Source organism: Cryptococcus neoformans, chromosome 4 (assembly GCF_000149385.1).
Source record: "Cryptococcus neoformans var. neoformans B-3501A chromosome 4, whole genome shotgun sequence".
In the NCBI taxonomy this organism is placed as follows: Eukaryota; Fungi; Basidiomycota; class Tremellomycetes; order Tremellales; family Cryptococcaceae; genus Cryptococcus; species Cryptococcus deneoformans.
In genome coordinates, this window is record NC_009180.1 from 418,811 (window position 1) to 437,430 (window position 18,620).

The following is an 18,620-nucleotide window of genomic DNA, read 5'->3' on the forward strand; positions in this document are numbered from 1 at the left end:
AGTAATAACTTGTGGAAAGACAGGGGTGGATTAATAATTATATTATTTCTCGCCATAGAACTGGGGTTTGGAATGGGCAGTATGTATATGCATGTAGTGACTGAATCCTTTGCCAGTTCTCTCTATTGGTTTAGCAATAGTTTTCTTCCATCTCTCTTCTTTTATTACTCCTCCTCTTTATGATGAATGATAATCATCCTCCTAGCATAAAGTGGAGGTGAGTCAAGTCCAAACGACGTCATAGAAACGAGACGTGAGATGCGAGATGAGCGAGGCAAAGCGGAACACTCTACGCTACGAGATTATTATTGCAGTCGGAAACTTTAAACGCCTTTCACTTTCTTTTAATCCTTCTCCAAGAAGCAAGAAGCAAGATACCACCATGATAGACTCTTCGCCCCACCTAACATGGACAAATGTCTTTATAGGCCTTCTCTTTGTCATATTCGATTCGGTCCTCTCCATCGTCCTCGGCCTCGGCATCGCCAGCTCTCTTCTAATCGCTGCTGTGAGATGTATAATCCAGCTGTCCGTTATGGGGTTGGTGTTGGACAAGGTATTTGCAAGTAATAATATCTGGGGGGTCGTTGGTATTGCCGGTGAGTTGATCAAGTCAAATGGGTCACGGGGGGAACGTTTTTCCCTTGCAAGCCGAAATCAAAAAAAAAGTCGGGTACGGTGGAGAAGGATAACGCTGAAGAAACGAATGTCTTTTTCCTTTTCTAGTTCTGCTCAATGTCCTGGCTGCTACCGAGGCCACGTATAACAAGGCCAAAAGACGATTCTCGAACATGGTACGTCAAATCCTACGTATCAGGAAACCGGCGTGATGTAGAGGCTTATAGTGGACACAACTGTACGGTAGTTCCCACTCATCCTTGCGGCAATGATGAGCGGTACAGTCCCAGTCTCTATACTCGGTACTAATTTTGCCATGGCGCAACATCCGTTCTGGAAACCAGATCAATACAGTACGTGCATTTTGTCTATCCGCCTTCTATGTTGGGCGGGGGGGGGGGGATTCAACACGGCTGATCTTGATCTATACAGTCCCCATCATTGGTATGATTCTCGGTAATGCCATCTCCGCCGTTGGTCTGGCCGTCAACAGTGTCCACAAAGAGTTTGCAGAGAATAAGGACCGAATAGAGACCTACCTAGCGATGGGCGCGAGCAGATTCGAAGCTTGCCAACCGGTGGCTGTGGAGGCTCTCAAGATGGCATTGTTACCCACTGTGAACCAGCTCAGGTAAGGTCTAGCTGCTACATATTAGTGAAAAAAAAATGCTAAGCACAATGTGGACTGGTAGTGTTATTGGATTGGTGAGCTTGCCTGGTATGATGACCGGTGCGATCGTTGGTGGGAAATCGGTCGAACAGGCTGCGAGATTGCAAAGTGAGTGACTGCTTTTTCCGATGCGATGGTGCATCCAGCTAACCTTCAATGTAGTGATCATCATGTTCAGTTCGTAGCCCATTCAGTTTACTCGAGACGCCCACATCTGCCTAAACTAACCTTTCACAGTGATTTCGGCGTCCTCGGCGCTCTGCACACTCCTTGCCCTCTTTTTCTGCCTCGCCACCCTTGTTGACTCTCGTGCCCGCCTGCGCCCTGACAAACTGCACTCAAAGGCTCCACTGTTATACAGATGGAGAGATGCGGTTGGGGAAAGGATTTGGGACGGGTTGAAGAAGATTACGTTTTGGGGTCGCAAAGAGAGAGGGACAGAGGAGGAGAGGAGGGGCTTATTGGATGGGCAGTCTCGTTGATGACTAATTGGTGGATGCATGCAGGTATAAAAGAGATTGAAACATTCCAATGCAATGATATCAATGCAATAATTACTTTTGAGGATGACAACTCGAGGCTTTCATCATTATGTTTCCCCCTGCAGTTCGCCAGAGATGGAAGGAAGCGAGACAGTAGCTGATACTTTCGTACCGGGATCCACACGCATTTCCAGAGATGCAAGGTCTTTGTGACTTTAGACCGTATCTCCCGTGGGTGATCCGCAATCTACCGTCCCAGCATTCCAAAGAGCATGGTCTGAAGACGAAGACTGCATTTCAGCTATTTGGCCCTGATACGCTACACTCACTCGCAATGCAACAGACAATCCAACGTTATTCAGATGGCGGGGCATTGTAGATGATCAGGGCCGCATACGTCCAGTAGACGAGGAGGACGACCACCATCAGCCAGCAAGGCACAATAACAGTCCATTCTCTGTGCATGGAAATCAGTTCAAGTCAAGCACCCTGAGTCCAGCACCATGCCAAGCCACTTACCTGTCTGGGAGCCATCCTGTCCATTCCCAATTGGGGGGAACGACGGCCCAGAACAGGTATAGCCCGAAGGACAAATAAGTTCCCAGGATGGCGATACTCGCGTAGACGTCTGTGGCGTTGGGAAGGACTTCGCCGTGCGTGTCAGAGGCGGAATTCGCACACTCGTCTGCAGACGGCACGGACGGCCATGGGGATATGGGGCTGAGGGGCGAGAGAGGCCGTATGGGAGAGGACGGCGGCGTCCTGGACATGGCAGGGGATGGAAGGTTGATGCGCTGATTACTTTAGCTGCTAAGATTGGAAGCGATGAGATCACAGGCACGGTGACTGAAGGAAGCAAAATTTTGCGCAGTAAACAATGCGTATGGTGCGGGCCGTGGGGAGCGACATGTACAGGGCGCACGCTGCCTGGGCGGGCAGCGGTCAGTGCGCGGTAGCGTGGGGCGCGGGCGCAGAGGGCGCACGCGGGGCGCAAGGAAACACCGATCGCAGCGGACGCAGGGCAAGATCGCAGCGCTGCCCTCTCGCCTGGCACGGGATCTGATTTGGCTTCTGTGTTTCTTGCACGCCCTCCTCCCGCCCGGTCTTGGCTCGCCCGCGATGCCTTTCCACGCCGCCTCAAACGCCCCCGCGACGAGCCCTCCGCTGCCGCCCGTGCGCCACGCCCTTTCGATCAAACTGCCCGAGCGCTCCTTCTCGCACTCCACCTCCACCGACGCATACACCCCCCTCACGCCCACCAACGAGAACGGCCACATCGGCATCACACGCAGGCGCCACTCCGTCTCCTCGCCAAAGTCCCGCGCCGCATCGCTAGACCACCAGCCACGGCTCGCACCGAAAAACAGCACCGCCTCGGACTGGAGGATGAACGGCTGGACAAAGCACGGTGAACCTTCGTCCTCCCCCGCGCCCGACGTGAGCGAGCACGAGACCACCCCGGTCGCCCATCCGATCGACCTCACGCCGCCGCTTCTCCCTGCCGCTTCCAGTCTCCACCCGCTTCCCCGAGACCCAAACAACATCCTTCCTCTCTCCGTCGCGTCCTCGCCGTTCGTCACGCCCTCCGTCTCGCGCGCGCCGTCCCCTCGTCCTGCGCCCAGAGTGGACAGCAGCGCCGAACAGATCACAGTCTCTACTGGCATCGTTCCCGCGTCTTCGTCTGCGCCCGGCTCGAGCTCCAGTCCGAGGACTTCAATCTCGACGTCCTCGTCCCGTGTTTGGCCGGCAGGCCGATCGGCCAGCAGGAGCTCAGCCGAAGACGATGATACAGGTCCCTATGGCTCAGCGGCCGGACCGTCGTACCATCCCCGTTCATGGTTTTCTCGCGCAGCAGGGTCCATATCCCCAAAGATAAATGCGCCTACAGCACCCCGCATCATGCGACTCAGCTCGGGGAGGTTGACTGGGACGAGACGGTGGGGATGGATCTTTGAATGGCTTGGGGTGCAGTCTAAGCCTGAACTGCCGAAACGAGGAGGGCTGAGCAAGAGGAGCGATCGAGAGAGGGAGAGATTGATGGGTCAAGGGGTAAGGCGAAGAGGAGATGTAAAGATCCTTGGGTCAAAATGGCTAGCCAGGGTTATAGCCTTTATACCCACAGAACCGTGGAGCATTGTGCGTTCATCTTTTTTCTTCTTGCCTATTGCAACACCGCTAACTCGTCGCAGAGCCTCTTCCTTATCTTCTTTGCAGTCTTTGCAATCACACTAACGTTTACCATAAAGCACATCCTCAACCCAGATAAAGAAGCATTACCATGGCGTCAATACTGCACGACCACCTACCCATCTCTCTATTCTCTGCAATACCCCTCCGACCAGCCTCATACCAAACTCACCCTCTCACCTCTCTCTCCTGATCACCCCGCATGGCCTTACAAACCCCATACATCTCCGCTATGGACAGCGGACATGCCGCAAGCGGATCTTGATGCGGCGCTCGAACCTGTAGGCGTACTCCTCGGTGTCTTTACCACAGATGCCGGTCTCGAGCGTCGGCATATGATACGGCAAAGCTATGCGAGTCATTGGCGAAGTCGTCGAAAGGGGACGGAAGGAGTGAGAATCAAATTCGTGATGGGAAGACCTAGGAAACGTTATGAGAAGGCTGTCCAGCTCGAAATGGAAGGTGAATTCCTAGGCGCTCTGTTTAAAAGGAGGAATAACGCGCTAACAAATTGCAGCATTCAATGACATTCTGCTACTGGACATTGATGAAAATATGAACAATGGCAAAACGCACGCGTTTTTCTCTTGGGCTGCCGAAAATGCATCTGTACCGGACTGGGAATATCCATCCCATCCCCGATCCGACTCTGACTATGCCAATTCTGGCACGGCAATCGAAGCTGCGCAAGGAGGAAATTTGCACGCCCCTGTTTGGCGAGGTGAAAAGAAGCCGCAATATGTTGTAAAAGCAGATGAGGATTCGTTCATTATGCTTGGAGAGCTGGAGAGAAGGCTAAGGGTAGTGCCGAGGATGAAAACCTACTGGGGCTGTGAGTTGTGCATCCCTCCGTACGGAAAAAAGATGGTGTAAGCTTACAATAAACGTAAATGTGTAGATCTGGTGAAAAACAAATTCATGGCGGGTGAATGCTATGCTCTGTCTTTTGATTTGGTCGAGTACATTGCTGCCTCCCCAGCGCTCAAAACTCTCACCAAAGGCAAGGAAGATAAGCTTGTTGCCAAGTGGATAGGGATGCATCCCCAAAAGGAGGAGATTGTCTGGTCGACGGACAGATGTTGGATATATGACCACCCCAAAGCTGGTACCGTGTAAGTGTCCAGATTTTTTCTTTTCTTTCTTTTCTTGCACTCGACGACTTGCGCTGACATCGAGAACAGTTACTCACACGGTTTTCTGTATCCTTCCACAGTCGAACAAGTCCGCGTAGAAAATCAAACTGGACTTTCACCTTTGACTCTTGCCCAGCGCGGCGGGCCAGGAGCGGCCGACGCTTATTCCACCGTCTCCAAATTCGGAACCGCCTACCGACCGCTTTCCACCGACATGTCTGCGGCCGAGCAAGTAGAAGCTCTTGTCGAAGGCTCTCCTCTCTCCAGATTAAATGAAGATGAGCTATCCTCATCGAGTCGCAAAGTCCAGCAAGCATTTTCTCCCACAGAGTCTCTTCGTCAAAAGATCGATCGACTATACTCCTCAAGGCCGACTAGGATAGAGAGATTCTTGGGCGATGAAGAGGAACGAGGAGGAACGGTGGTGGTACATTATATAAAAAAGGCAGAATGGTTTGTGGAGACCATGATAGCCATGCTGGGCACGGCCGAAGAGCAGAGAGTCTGGCATCGTGGTGTAGGGAGTGGGCTGGGCGCTTTGGAGAGGCGAAAAGGGCGAGTGCCTGTATCAGGAAATGGACAGGAAGGATTCGATGCCGGAAACAGGGTCAGACTTAAAAAGGAAGACGGCCTGTAGATACGTTGTAGATTATATGACTCGAGTTTAAGAGTCGAGATTTGCTGTCGAAGATCACCAATGTTATTCGACCCACGCACGCACGCTTCGTGCTGTAAAATATCATAAATCTATATCATCATATCATAGGGATTTTGCATATTGCTTTGCACAGCAGTTATTTCATTACCGGGCAAGACGCCGTCCACTCTGTCCAATCACAGCTCTTAAGGGAGGTCAAGACAGCTTTGGTAAATAGCCCCCACTCGAAAATGACTATATCATACGGCCTTTGCTCCCATCCTTTTGTTCAGGTTCAAGCTGATCATCGCAGTCGGTGTATAACCGGTAGTAGTTAGTATAGCTTTCGATGGCATTGATGGATTATAGGCCAACTACTATACAGGAGCTGTTTATGAGCAATGAATGCCTTACCTTACACACAAACCAATTTTTTTTGAATACAACCTGCAACAAGAAGAAACAAATAATGTTTCTGTTATGAGTAATCTGAGATACGATGGACAAGTTGGGAAAAGACCAAAGACGGTAAAATGATAGATCACATCCATCGCGCACATCATACGGACTGAAATCTACGTAAAAAACTTGAGAATATACAGAGAGATGTGTCAGCGCAGTTTAGTCCTCGATACTCCACATAGTCTGGTTTATCAAGGGTGGAACGGCGAAGCGCCGGCTCACCTTCCTGATGCCTCCTTCCAAGACTTTCGAAATAGAAGAAGACGGAAAGTGAACACAGGTTGTCTAGACCTAAAGCGTTGATATTCCATTACGGCTAGTAAGCACGCTCTCGTGAGGAGATGAGAGCGGCTAGGCAAATGCGTATGGGTGTGGGGTATGGTGAAGAAAAGATAGTGAGGTCTGGAAAGAAAGTCAAGGGATAAAGAAATTTTGCATCTCCTATGGGTGGGATGTGTTGCAACGAAGGCGCTTGCTTATACTTTGGCTGCTGAATGAAAACTGGATAGAAAAACAAAAGAAGAAGAGAAGAGATAGAAATGTTCCAAAATGCTTCCTGCTGCTTTACATAAATAATTTCGGCGACGGGGGCGGAGACGGCCGCCGTCGTTAACAATATGACGTGTTATTGCAAAAGCTGGGTTAGAAAAGGATATTAATTATTTCTACTTGTTGTCTATTCCTGGTTGCTTGGTTTTCCGTGCCGACAGTAGGATCAACACAAGCCGTCCGGCAGTGAGCGGCAATGTGCCCCGACGGCTTCTGTCGAGCCCAGTACGTTCTTCGGCTGCTATGAAATGGAGGGTTAGTCCAGGAACGGATGCGGGAACCCGTGGTCCCCCACGTCTTCTGTGACCGCGTGGTGCACATTTCTGGATTTTAGTTTCTGGTTTCTGCCTTCTGGTTTGCGCCGTCTGACAACCGATCACGGACCATCAGATCACTCTCCCCCGCAATTTAAATCCACCGGCAACTCCGTCACCCTCGCCCAGCCGATCCCACAAGTCACATTCTTAACAGAATAGACTCCGACTTGAGTCGGTCCTAATCTCTCATGAGAGTCCGGTTCCCCGCTCCCGCGCATCATATAATATGCATCCTCTCCCCATTTCTCGCCATTACTCCCCTCCCAACCTGATTGACTTCACTCATATTTACACCCTTGGTACTAATAACCTCAAAGCCCTCCCGGGAAGAACGTACAGACCGATCACCAAAAATGTCCTGGTCAGACCCAGAGAAATTGTTGGCGACCACCAGTCGGACCTCTGTTGACAGCAATCGCTTTGTTGCCAACACGTCCGATGCAGATATGCCAGATACTATGCCCGATCATAAACATGCAGCGGCAGAGCAGATCGCAGCAATGAGCCGCGAAGAATTTCAGGCCATGGAAAAGCAGCTGCTGTGGAAGATGGACTTGAAGCTGATCCCTTGGATGACGTATGTAACCTTCCATCAGCAAGGGGTACTGGACTGACCGAAATCCATAACCAGATTACTGTACTTGGTGAATTTCAAGGTATTATGTGATGCTATGGTGGATGCTAACAGCTTGGCAGCTGAGTTTCATTGATCGTGTCAACGTCGGTGCCGCAAAGCTTGTCGGTGCGTCCGTCCTCTTTAGGACCTCTTTCGAAACTTGCAAGCTCACAAGGCCCTAGGAATGACTGAACAACTCAATCTTACTTCCTTACAATACTCCACCGCATCTATGAGTGAGCTCCCTGGTTCTGATCTCGATACTCTTGCTAACTTTTGGATAGTCTTCTTTGTTCCTTATGTAGCTTTTGAAGTACCTAGCAATCTTTTGTAAGCCTTTGTGAGGAACTTCCTTAGCCGGAACTGAAACTCACTTTACCCCAGGCTCAAGAAGCTCCGTCCTTCAAGATGGATTCCATTCACAATGGTCAGTCCTTCCACCCTAATGCTGACTGTCTACTGATATCGTTTCATAGGTCTGTTGGGCCATCTTCCAGACCACGAGTATGTTTTTCTGCTTGTGTCTCGCTGTTGCAAGGTTCTGACCGCATACGCTACGGCAGTGGGCCTCGTCACAAATTATGGACAGTTACTTGCTCTGCGATTTTGTCTCGGTCTTTTCGAAGCCGGTTTGTTCCCGGGTCTCAACTTTTACTTGTAAGTCTTCTTCGATTATTATCTGGAAGAGGATTAAGCAGGCACTAATTGATCCCACAAGGACCGGTTGGTATAAGCGTGACGAGATCAATAGGCGATGCGCCTTCTTCTTTGGCGGTGCTGTGATGGCTGGCGCTTTCGGTGGCATCCTTGGGTGTAAGTCGGGCTGTAGTGGAGAAAACGTAGAGCTAGCAGAACACTGACATGCTGTAGATGGCCTAAGTAAAATGGATGGAGTCGGGGGGAAACAAGGATGGTCATGGATCGTAAGTTTTTCACTACGAATCAAAGAAAATGACTAATGATTCCTGATAGTTCATTATTGAGGGCCTTCTTACCCTCATCGTAGCTGTTGCTAGCTTTTGGATGATCTATGACTGGCCAGACCGAGCCAGGTTCCTTACACCTTTGGAAAAAGAAATGGTCCTCATGCGACTGAAGGCTGAACAAGGTTTGGTGAACCATGTATCAATCATGTAGGAAAGAATTTTGGCTAACATGGGTCAGGCTTCTGAAGGAAGCTATAATAAGAGAATTGTCAAGAAGGCTTTTACGGACTGGAAGACATATTGTCTGATGTTGATGTACATCGGTGCGGCGGAACCCCTTTACAGGTGAGTACCGCTCATAGGTGAATTTTTTTTGATTGATTGACTGATGAATACGGTTTGCATATAGTGGATCGTATGTCTACTCATCAGTGATGGTTTATGCAGATTTTTTTACTAAAACGGATCATTTAGCCTCTTCACTCCCACTATCATCGCTTATCTCGGTGAATTCACTGTCTCTCAATCGCTTCTTCTAAGTGTTCCACGTACGTCTCTACATTGTCCCTGGTGGAAATAAGCTGACGATCTCGAAGCCTATGTATTGATGTTCATCACAACAATGACGACTGCATTTCTCAGTGATAAATTCAAAAGACGAGGGTTCTTCCTTATGGGATGGTGAGACCATGCTCTAGTGTGAATCGAAGAGACGAATTGACTGTGTCCCAGGTCACTTATTGGTGCTATTGGCTATCTACTTCTCTTGACTATTCCTATTCGATACCCTGTAAGCAGAGTCATTGCTCCAAGGAAAGAAGCATAATTAAGTAAAATTCAGGGTGCATTATACTTTGCCGTGTACGTGTCGTCTGCCGCTGCCGGCCCTCTTATCGCCACCACAATTGCATGGACCGGTAACACTTGGGGTAATCACTGTGTGTATCACTCGCGTCACTGCCAGGGTCATTGCGCTGATATATGATTTAGATAAGAAAGCCATCTGCATGGGTCTCGTCTTCTCCGCTGGTAACTCTGGTGGTATCGTCTCCTCTCAGGCATATCGCAACAAGGATGCCCCCCGTTTCCAACCTGGACATGCTACGGCTATGGCGTTCTGCCTTTTGAATGGCTCTATGGCGCTTCTCTTGTACATCATGAATAAACGGGAGAATAGGAGGAGGGATGAAAAGTATGGCCCCGCTCCTCTTCCCGATGAAGTTCAAGAATATGATGACCCGGCATATCAGCAAAAGTGGGGATTGGAGGGGATGACTCGGGCTGAAGTTGTTGAACTGGGCGACGATCACCCGGCGTTTAGATACTGGTTGTAAGGGGGTCGGCAGGAATTTTCGAATGGTTATGATAGGAATCGAGAAAAGATCAGATTGTAGGTAGCTTTGTATACATATATAGTGTGGTGTTACGTATCTCATGAGAAAAAAAAATCAACATTATTGGATTTCCGGATGTAATGATGATCCGACTCTCAGCAATTGTAAAGCAGATAATGCAATGCAGATCCTGCCTGTACCGAGTACTGATGATTGATTCAGTCATCGAAGCTTCTGATGTTCCAATAATGGCTGTCAGCTATCATTAAACCAGCGACAGTGTCTCTTTAACTGGGTTGCACAACATCGGTTTCAGTAGTAGAGTCCACCGAGAAACAGAGTTCAAAAGGTCAGCATAGGTAAGCCTTCCTTCATAGTTGGCCGCCGACAGACTCCCTCCTCCTCGTAGAAGAGGCCAACCACCACAATACAAGAAGAAACCACAGCGAGTGGAATATGTATAGCGGGTTTTGACTAGTAGCGAGTGAAGAGTCACCAAAAGGCTTGAGGGCATCTGCGAGCCACATATAGGATGGTTTTAGGACAAGCTTTGGGAGAATAATTTAACGAATGCTTGATCCATTCCTCAATTTGATCGATTGCTGGGACGCTGGCTGCACCGTTACAATATATTTAGACTCGGCGATCTGACTCATCGGCCCCCGTTTCCTCTGTCGCTTCGGACGGGATCAAAATATTTGCCCGACGGATGTGGTATCAATCGATGAATGAGGTTGTTATGACGGAATCTGTGAATCTGTAATGTGATTTCGAGTCTCAGTTACGCTCAATATTACCTACAATTGCTCCTCTTCGGCCATGCGAGCAACCATACGTTTTAACCAAGCCGCCGTACGCCATACAGCAGTTCCACGTACATCAGCAACAGCTCCTACACCTTACTCATGGATGGACCCATCTCCGACTGTCAAAGCGGACGGTATGTCCTGTTTTTTCTTCTTGTCTCTACGATCTGAACCCCTATTAGGCCCACTGTCAGGAATGACTATTGCCCTTAAAGAGAATATATCTTATTCATATGCACCTACCACATGCTCCTCTGTGGCATTAAAAGATTACAAGCCGCCTTTTGATGCTACATGCGTTTCGAGTCTTGTAGCAGCGGGGGCGCAAATAGTTGGGATGACGAAGATGGATGAGTTTGGTATGGGGTGAGTAATGAGATGGACTTGAACAGGTATTGATTATTCATCAAATTTACGTCAGCTCGTTGACTACCAATTTACCCCCATATTATTCTCCGGTATATAACCCGGCTTCACCGTCACCTGAAGAGCCACCTCGGTCAGCCGGCGGAAGTTCAGGCGGATCAGCGGCTGCTGTAGCAGAAGGCAGCTGTTACGCGTGAGCATATATGTCTTGATATGTCCTTCAATCACCGAAACTAACCTCTCCATCCCTGAAGAGCTCTCGGGACAGACACGGGTGGTTCAGTGCGTTTGCCAGCTAGTTATTGTGGTGTGGTCGGCCTTAGACCGTCATATGGGCTCATCAGCCGGTATGTATCTCCCTGCCTTTGTTAATCTGACTTCAGGATTTAACGATATGTAGGAGAGGCGTAGTAGCGTACGGCGACTCTTTAGATTGCGTTGGTGTACTAGCGAGAGAAGTCGACGCCGTTGAACGAGTGTTCAGTGAGTTCTCATCCTCCTCGTCCACATTCCATTACTCATGGTTTGCAGACGTCATATCACATCCAGATGATAACGATATGACATGTGCATCTACCCGTTCACGCTCCCAGGCCCTTTCCATCCTGAAGGCCCACCTTGCTATCCTGCCTACAACAGCTGGCCCTCTATCTGGCTGTCGCATCGGGGTACCCAGGCAAGCTTCACTACCTCCTCCGTACATAAACACACCTCGTTCTCTCCTCTCACACCTACAGTCGCTTGGAGCAACTCTTCACCCAGTGTCATTACCATCTCTTCCTAAAACTTTGCCTGCGTACTATGTCCTCGCAAGTGCCGAAGCGTCTAGCAATCTGGGAAGATATGGCGGGAGTTGGTTTGCAGGGCAAGCTGAGAAGACAGTGGGAAAGAGAACGGAAGAGAGTGGGATTCAGAGAAGGATCAGGATCAGAAGCGAAGGGTTTGGGATAGAGGTGAAGAAGAGAATTTTGGCAGGAACCCATGTTTTAAGTGCAGAGTGAGAGCTTTTTTGCCACTGTCTGACTAACAATACGATATTGACTGATTATCGGCGGCAAGTGAATTTAACAACACGTACTTGAAAGCACTGTACATTCGTCGCTGCCTGAAAAAGGACTTTCAAGCAATTTTCCGGATTCCCCACCCTTTATCTCCTTCGCCGGCTTTACCTTCACCGGATGCGGTAGACTTCATTATTCACCCCACAGCAATCTGCACAGCACCCAAAATTAATCCTACCGGGGAAGACAGTGATCAAACAGAGGCGACCTATATCCAGGATCTGCTCAACGTTCCCGCCTCACTTGCAGGCTTGCCCGCCATGTCTGTTCCGGCCGGTAAAGGTCCCGATGGGTGGCCAATAGGTGTCGCCATCACTGGACAGTGGGGTATGGAAAATCTGGTCTTCAAATTGGGGAAGGTCATAGAAGAATGGAATAAAACGCAGTCATTATAGTGTACACAATGCATTAAAATACGAAGTCTATGAGAGTTGATGTGAACTAAGATGAGCGTCAAGTTGGATTCGAATGAATTCAAGGATTGCCTTTGAGGCCGTTTTGGACATTTGCAGCGCTTCCGACCACTGAGGTGCTCATCATCAGTGCTCAAGTCTTGCTTGAAAAAAAAAATATGAAATACTCACTTCCTGCCTAGTGAAGCTACCTTCACTTTCGATCCAAACAAGTTCTGCCCCACCGTCGTTCTGCCCAGCAACTCCCATATTGTTCTCTTCATTGGCCGTCCCAAATACTGCACCCCAGGCCCAGCCGAACCCGAGTCTCGCCTTTGCCTGCTTCTCCTCATCGGCTTCTGGATCCAACATCACTCTCCCTTTGGTAGTCACCACGAGGGCTACAGCGACGGGAAGTGCTAAGATCGATATTGTACCCGCGGAGAGGAGTGCTAATGTCGAAGCGTTGATAGAGGCGGCTCGAGCAGTAAAAGTATACCCCGCTGCAGGAGATATCCTAGCTGCATCTTTTCTACTTTCTGGGATATAGGCGTAATCGTCCTTATCCGTCGCCGGCCATGTGTTCTGCTCTGCTCCCACCCCTTCCGCCCCAAAGACAGACCCGTACACAACCCTACCTGTAGATGGCACTAAGCTCTGCACTACAAGCTGAACAAGGGATCTCGGGTGCTTTTCTAATGATAAGATGGGAGGGAAAATAGTTTCAAGGGTGGTGACAAGAGCTCGGGAAGGAGTTGCACCAACGCCCTCGAGAGGGCGATGATTTACTTCAAAAGTGGCTTTGTCTGGGAGTTCTTCACGGAGGCGGACCTCTATAGGACCAGAGCAGCTTGCAAGGACGGCATTTGACCCTACGAGGCATGTGTTCAGCAGTCTGCGGAGGAGGTATACAAGAAGAGACATACCGAAAGCGAAGCGAGCCGAGCCGTCTGCACGATCGAGCTCACCAATGGACAGATGCAAAGGCCTAAGCTGGGCAGGCGTTCTGCCATCGGGGCGTCTACTGGGGCCTGCGGTGGCCATGGTTGTGCAAGTTCTATAACTGCTCATCCCAAAGAATAATTGCGTAAATAATCATAATAACTACCCTCCTTCCCTTACTCGGACACCCACTTTACATCCATGACGTCACAAAGAGATTATCACCCACTTTCCCACTCTTATCAGCCGCACGCACTCTTATGCGTATACCTTTCCTCCCTGTAGCGTACAAGTACATTTATTCAGCAGACAGCCCTATTTGCGATGGACCCCATATCAGACCCTTCAACTCAGGAATCTCCTCATCCTGTCCAAGCTCTTCCTGAAGAGCTCGGCAAACCACTCGAGGACTCGCTCGACCATATCGTGTCCAATTCGAAAGCTGTTAGGGGCGCTCGGAAAGATCAGCTTGCTCGTACGCAAACATCTAGTATACATAAATGGCAGGAAAATTCTAATATATTGTAAAGCAAGCGAGCTTAGATCGGACGCCGTTCATTCCCATGGTCCTGAGGCTAAACATTGGATAGCAAAGTTCTTCCCCTCCGAGGAGACTTTAGATCATGTACGTCCGATCGGATAGATATCGTCTGTATTAATGTAGCTCTGATGCCCTTAACGTACTTGTTCAGCTGTTTGCCATGGAGCATATGGGTAAGCTTGTCTCCTTGTCCTCCTCCATTCCTACCAACCTAACATAGCATCTGTAGGCAATTACGTGATCGATCGTATGACTGGGAAGAAATTCTTTGAAACAATGCCGATCTGTAAGCCCCCACAACCGCTATATGCTTACCCAAGCCGCACATAATAACGAAAGGCAGATGTGCGCGTCGGTATGCATCTCCTGTTTGTTTCAGGTGTGAGCCTTGTCCAGCACGCAATACAAATACCTGGCACTGCTAATTTCTCGTCTAGAACAGCTACATGTCATACGCATCTGTTGAAAAGCTTTTGCGAGAAAAGTCCATCAAGCGTGAGTTTGTGTCATAATCTAATATGCAGTTTATCTACGTATACTGAATACTAAGTAGAGGGGCAGACGTATGATCAGACTGGACCCGACGTAGAGGAACATATAAGGTCATTCATTAGAACATATGAATTGCCTCTTGACGAGCTTTTAGTGAAAGATTTGAGCCAGTACCCAGTAAGCTGTTTTGTACTCCGCGCGAGTGGTGATAACAATTATCCCCAGACATTCAACTCATTCTTTTCCCGTCGTCTGATCGCCAGCGCCCGACCAATCACCTCCGTGGGAGACCCAACCATTATTGTCTCCGCTGCGGACTGTCGGTTGACAGTGTACCAGACAGTCGACCAAGCTAAGAAGTTCTGGTATGTAACTTCAGTCTGAAAGGTGGTTTTGCTAGGCTAAATTATGATCGATAACGTGATAAAGGATCAAGGGGCAGCAATTCACGCTTCCGAACCTCTTGACTGGGAAGGATGTCGCAGACATGACATTCAAAGCAGTACAGGATGATCGTGAAGCCGCTCTCTCAATCCATAGGTTGGCCCCACAAGATTATCATAGGTTCCATTCACCCGTGGAAGGTATGATTGTTGCTATCAAAGATATCGATGGTGCGTTTTCAACTTGGTCACTTGTGGAAGAAAGTTGATGGCGGATTATTCTAGGAGAACTGTACAGTAAGTCGGCTACAATTTTTAGGCAAGTTTGCATGACATGAACCCTATAAAACTAGCTGTGAATCCTCAAGCTATCAATGAAGGTGTGTTCTGGTGGCCTTGCGCGCTTGACTCTTAGATGATTTGTTCATTTCAAATATTTAGATCTCAATGTCTTCACTTTGAACAAGCGTTCTATTATGCTTATCCATGCCAACCTTGGATCCGGTCGAGAAACTGTTCCCATTGCGTTTGTCGCTATAGGCGGTGCGTTCTCGTTCATATTGTTGTTATCCTCAGTATCCATACTGAAACATGATTTGCGGTATAGCAATGCTTGTGGGCTCCATCGGATGGTCCAAGAAACCGGGTGATAAGGTCTGCAAAGGTGAAGAGCTAGGCTGGTTTCAGTATGGCGGATCCACTACCATCACAGTCTTTCCAAAATCAGCCGGAGTAGAATTTGACAAGGATCTCGTTGAAAATAGCAAGAAACAGTTGGAGACCTTTGTAAGGGTTGGAATGGAAATCGGAAAATGTAGCACCGAGGTTAAATAGAGAAATAATAGTTCGAATTAGATTAGAATTAGGTTACAAGGCGTACAACAATATCATACAGATGTGTTAACTCTGCAAACTATTTAGTACCTGGTTTGATGTTTTAAAACAAAATGCGCCTACCTAAAAAATCGAGCCACCTTACTTATCTGCTCTTGCCCTTACCCTTGGCTTTACCATCTTTGCCCTCGCCGCTGTTAGGAACTAAATCAACAGATGGTCGGAAGCTCATGTAGCCGGACTTACCTCTCGAGTTCCCCAACATTGCGCATGATGGAGAGCTTACCCACAGAGGCAGCTTGTACCATCTGCTTCTCAATAGAATTGTTGATTTTGCTTGAAAGTTGCTATGTCTTCGATCAGTAATGATATCTCTACTTGGGAGTCCTGCCATTTGTAGAGTGACAACCAACACAAATTTACCTTCTTTTGGGACCTCTCCAGTACCCTTTGCCTATCCTTCGGCGCAACTTCACGCTTTCCGGGTTTTGTCTTTCCGGTATTCTTCCTCTGGGATCCACCTGACTTTCCCTTCGCCTTGATCGATTTTCCTGCTCCTTGGGCCATGGTTATTGAAGTTGTTGTTGCTGTTCAAGCAAGGGCTGGAAATGTTTCGAATGATCCACTTTCGGAATATTTTTACTTGAAGCGGCGAGTGGATTGACTCCGTATGCTTCTTCCACGTCATAAGTTCCGGAAAGGGGCGCTGCTGGAGAACAAAAAGGGCTTCAACGACATCGCCAACCACATTAGCAATCGTCCGTCTGGTCCGCAGACGGCAAAATTGTGAAGATCTTCGACTGGTTATTATCCTAGATATCATAGATCTGGAATTTGTTAGCATCAGGAACTCACTATGACTCGCTCTCCTGTTGCCCTCCTAGACGGAGTTATATCTCACCTCGCCCACCTGGCAGATAATCGTGCGATCGATTATCGATTTATCGTTGTTCTCTCCACTTGGCTGCAGACGGCATTTGAGGTGTATATCCTGTAAGTTTGAGGTTTTATGTACTGTATATCTTCTAAGCTAAGTGATCGTGGAAACCAGGCGTCGTCAGCTTCCATGTTATGACCGACCAGCTCCTCCTCCGGCCCTCAAGGCTCACCTTGAAGGCGATACATTCCGGAAAGCTCAAACTTATAGTCGAGATAAAACAAGGTTTCAACTCCTCCAACTTGTGTTTAACCAGATTCTCGGCTGGATTATGATCAAGTCAGGAGCATATTCCAAATTGTGGGACGTCGCAGGCAGGTTCACTAATCTATTGGGTCTGGGTCCCAACTGGATTGTGGGTACTTATCATGAAAATCATTGTTGTATGTTATATTTCATCGCTAATGAAAGGGTAGATCGTGCGGTCTCTCGTATGGATCACAATCCTCACCCTCTCTACCGCCATTCCCGGCCTTCCCTGGTCATACTACCAGACTTTTGTGCTCGAAGAAAAGCATGGTTTCAACAAGTCAACTAGAACTCTTTGGGTGATGGACACCTTGAAAAGCTATCTTCTGTTTGCCCTCTTAGGTCTCCCTGTCTTGGCTGGGTTCCTCAAGATCATTGAACTTTCTGGAAAGAGCTTTGTGCCCTGGTTGATGCTGTTCCTGTAAGTCAGTTTCTAGCAGAGTCGACGATGGTAATTAATAGCATTGCAGGGTCTGTGTGCAATTGACCCTCCAAATTATCTACCCCACATTTAGTGAGTATCCTCAATGTATACGAAGCACACGTCCCTAAAAACTTGCATAGTCCAACCATTGTTCAATAAGCTAGCTCCCCTTCCCGCGGGTGAGCTCCGTACCAAGGTTGAAGCCCTCGCGAGCCAGCTGGGATTTCCTCTGAAACATTTATACGTTATTGACGGCAGCAAGAGGAGCTCGCATTCTAACGCGTAAGCAAAAAAAATGGCCAGTTTCAGTTCAACTGACACGTAAATATCCTGGCTTAGTTACTTCTACGGTCTTCCTTGGTCCAAACACATCGTTATTTATGATACATTGATCAAGGACAGCACTACAGATGAGGTTGTCGCTGTTCTCGGTAAGTCCTTAACCGAATGTTGTAAATGTTATTATTGATAGTTTTCCCCCAAGGCCACGAGCTTGGTCATTGGTACTACTGTGAGTGTTTCTTTTTTAATCTGCCTTTCAACAGTTCTCTTATGCTTTCACAGCTCATCCCACCAAACTCCTTTTCGGTACTCAAATTCACCTCTTCCTCACTCTTCTCGTCTTCTCTGTGTTCATCAACAATCAGTCTCTGTATGCTGCCTTTGGTTTCAACCCTGAGTTGGCCATTGCTGCCCCCCAGCCATTCTGCATTGGTTTTATCCTTTTCCAACTCGTTCTGGAACCTACCGACGCATTTGTCAAGTTTCTGATGCATGCTCAGACCAGGAAGTACGAGTACCAGGCTGGTGAGGTTGTCAAGGTTGCTGGCTTGATGGGAAGCTGACGCTTTTGTAGATGAGTTCGCGGTCAACCTTGGCAAAAAGCCAGACCTTGCCTCAGCGCTGATCAAGCTGCATGTCACCAATTTGTCTTCCCCTCATAGTGACTGGTTGTACTCCATGTACCATCACTCCCACCCGACACTTCCTGAGAGACTCTCTGCGATGGAAAGATTTGAGAGTAATAAGGGAGAAGTGGAAGGGAAAAAGGACCTCTAAAGAGGGACTCAGATGGGTATGCCGATGTCCATAGAAATTACGTCTGAAGCTCAATAAATTACGCGGTATGCATGGTGGGAGCGAGGTGGACTGTCGATGCACAGTCTCATCTGATGCTATCTTCAGTGACATACCAGACCTGTCCAATGATTTTGACGTTATGTAGCGATTATTATTTCATTGATTTACTACTACTCGTATGT

At 48.4% G+C, this 18,620-nt stretch overlaps 9 protein-coding genes across 9 annotated transcripts; 6 read left to right on the plus strand and 3 right to left on the minus strand.

The window, feature by feature from the left end:
• Positions 1 to 382: 382 nt before the first annotated feature.
• Positions 383 to 1,770, plus strand: CNBD1360 (hypothetical protein; the record flags this gene model as incomplete). Its single annotated transcript, XM_770995.1, has 7 exons — positions 383 to 599; positions 727 to 794; positions 866 to 971; positions 1,051 to 1,249; positions 1,311 to 1,396; positions 1,451 to 1,465; positions 1,526 to 1,770. The coding sequence occupies 7 exons, from the start codon at positions 383 to 385 to the stop codon at positions 1,768 to 1,770; spliced, it is 936 nt and encodes a 311-aa protein (XP_776088.1).
• A 354-nt stretch (positions 1,771 to 2,124) lies between these two features.
• Positions 2,125 to 2,540, minus strand: CNBD1370 (hypothetical protein; the record flags this gene model as incomplete). Its single annotated transcript, XM_770996.1, has 2 exons — positions 2,125 to 2,227; positions 2,290 to 2,540. The coding sequence occupies 2 exons, from the start codon at positions 2,538 to 2,540 to the stop codon at positions 2,125 to 2,127; spliced, it is 354 nt and encodes a 117-aa protein (XP_776089.1).
• A 349-nt stretch (positions 2,541 to 2,889) lies between these two features.
• CNBD1380 (hypothetical protein) lies at positions 2,890 to 5,727 on the plus strand (the record flags this gene model as incomplete). The annotated part of the gene is made up of 5 exons (XM_770997.1): positions 2,890 to 3,906; positions 4,113 to 4,419; positions 4,475 to 4,789; positions 4,856 to 5,069; positions 5,139 to 5,727. 5 exons carry the CDS (start codon positions 2,890 to 2,892, stop codon positions 5,725 to 5,727), a joined length of 2,442 nt encoding a protein of 813 aa, XP_776090.1.
• Positions 5,728 to 7,408: 1,681 nt separating this feature from the next.
• CNBD1390 (hypothetical protein) lies at positions 7,409 to 9,931 on the plus strand (the record flags this gene model as incomplete). The annotated part of the gene is made up of 18 exons (XM_770998.1): positions 7,409 to 7,632; positions 7,687 to 7,699; positions 7,752 to 7,797; positions 7,854 to 7,907; positions 7,956 to 8,001; positions 8,056 to 8,098; positions 8,148 to 8,175; positions 8,235 to 8,328; positions 8,390 to 8,484; positions 8,542 to 8,594; positions 8,644 to 8,784; positions 8,836 to 8,942; positions 9,007 to 9,012; positions 9,072 to 9,145; positions 9,194 to 9,278; positions 9,330 to 9,387; positions 9,439 to 9,535; positions 9,588 to 9,931. The coding sequence occupies 18 exons, from the start codon at positions 7,409 to 7,411 to the stop codon at positions 9,929 to 9,931; spliced, it is 1,608 nt and encodes a 535-aa protein (XP_776091.1).
• An 819-nt stretch (positions 9,932 to 10,750) lies between these two features.
• Positions 10,751 to 12,559, plus strand: CNBD1400 (hypothetical protein; the record flags this gene model as incomplete). The annotated part of the gene is made up of 7 exons (XM_770999.1): positions 10,751 to 10,871; positions 10,920 to 11,103; positions 11,159 to 11,296; positions 11,358 to 11,450; positions 11,504 to 11,586; positions 11,635 to 12,100; positions 12,163 to 12,559. 7 exons carry the CDS (start codon positions 10,751 to 10,753, stop codon positions 12,557 to 12,559), a joined length of 1,482 nt encoding a protein of 493 aa, XP_776092.1.
• Positions 12,560 to 12,586: 27 nt separating this feature from the next.
• On the minus strand, positions 12,587 to 13,627 carry CNBD1410 (hypothetical protein; the record flags this gene model as incomplete). The annotated part of the gene is made up of 3 exons (XM_771000.1): positions 12,587 to 12,688; positions 12,749 to 13,428; positions 13,483 to 13,627. The coding sequence occupies 3 exons, from the start codon at positions 13,625 to 13,627 to the stop codon at positions 12,587 to 12,589; spliced, it is 927 nt and encodes a 308-aa protein (XP_776093.1).
• Positions 13,628 to 13,822: 195 nt separating this feature from the next.
• Positions 13,823 to 15,748, plus strand: CNBD1420 (hypothetical protein; the record flags this gene model as incomplete). Its single annotated transcript, XM_771001.1, has 13 exons — positions 13,823 to 13,973; positions 14,029 to 14,123; positions 14,191 to 14,212; positions 14,269 to 14,325; positions 14,383 to 14,420; positions 14,477 to 14,534; positions 14,593 to 14,708; positions 14,757 to 14,896; positions 14,961 to 15,145; positions 15,200 to 15,211; positions 15,268 to 15,294; positions 15,356 to 15,457; positions 15,522 to 15,748. 13 exons carry the CDS (start codon positions 13,823 to 13,825, stop codon positions 15,746 to 15,748), a joined length of 1,230 nt encoding a protein of 409 aa, XP_776094.1.
• A 145-nt stretch (positions 15,749 to 15,893) lies between these two features.
• On the minus strand, positions 15,894 to 16,315 carry CNBD1430 (hypothetical protein; the record flags this gene model as incomplete). Its single annotated transcript, XM_771002.1, has 3 exons — positions 15,894 to 15,942; positions 15,995 to 16,095; positions 16,172 to 16,315. 3 exons carry the CDS (start codon positions 16,313 to 16,315, stop codon positions 15,894 to 15,896), a joined length of 294 nt encoding a protein of 97 aa, XP_776095.1.
• Positions 16,316 to 16,604: 289 nt separating this feature from the next.
• Positions 16,605 to 18,417, plus strand: CNBD1440 (hypothetical protein; the record flags this gene model as incomplete). Its single annotated transcript, XM_771003.1, has 9 exons — positions 16,605 to 16,741; positions 16,800 to 17,040; positions 17,102 to 17,355; positions 17,405 to 17,448; positions 17,499 to 17,640; positions 17,698 to 17,789; positions 17,843 to 17,869; positions 17,923 to 18,165; positions 18,215 to 18,417. 9 exons carry the CDS (start codon positions 16,605 to 16,607, stop codon positions 18,415 to 18,417), a joined length of 1,383 nt encoding a protein of 460 aa, XP_776096.1.
• Between the last annotated feature and the right edge of the window lie 203 nt (positions 18,418 to 18,620).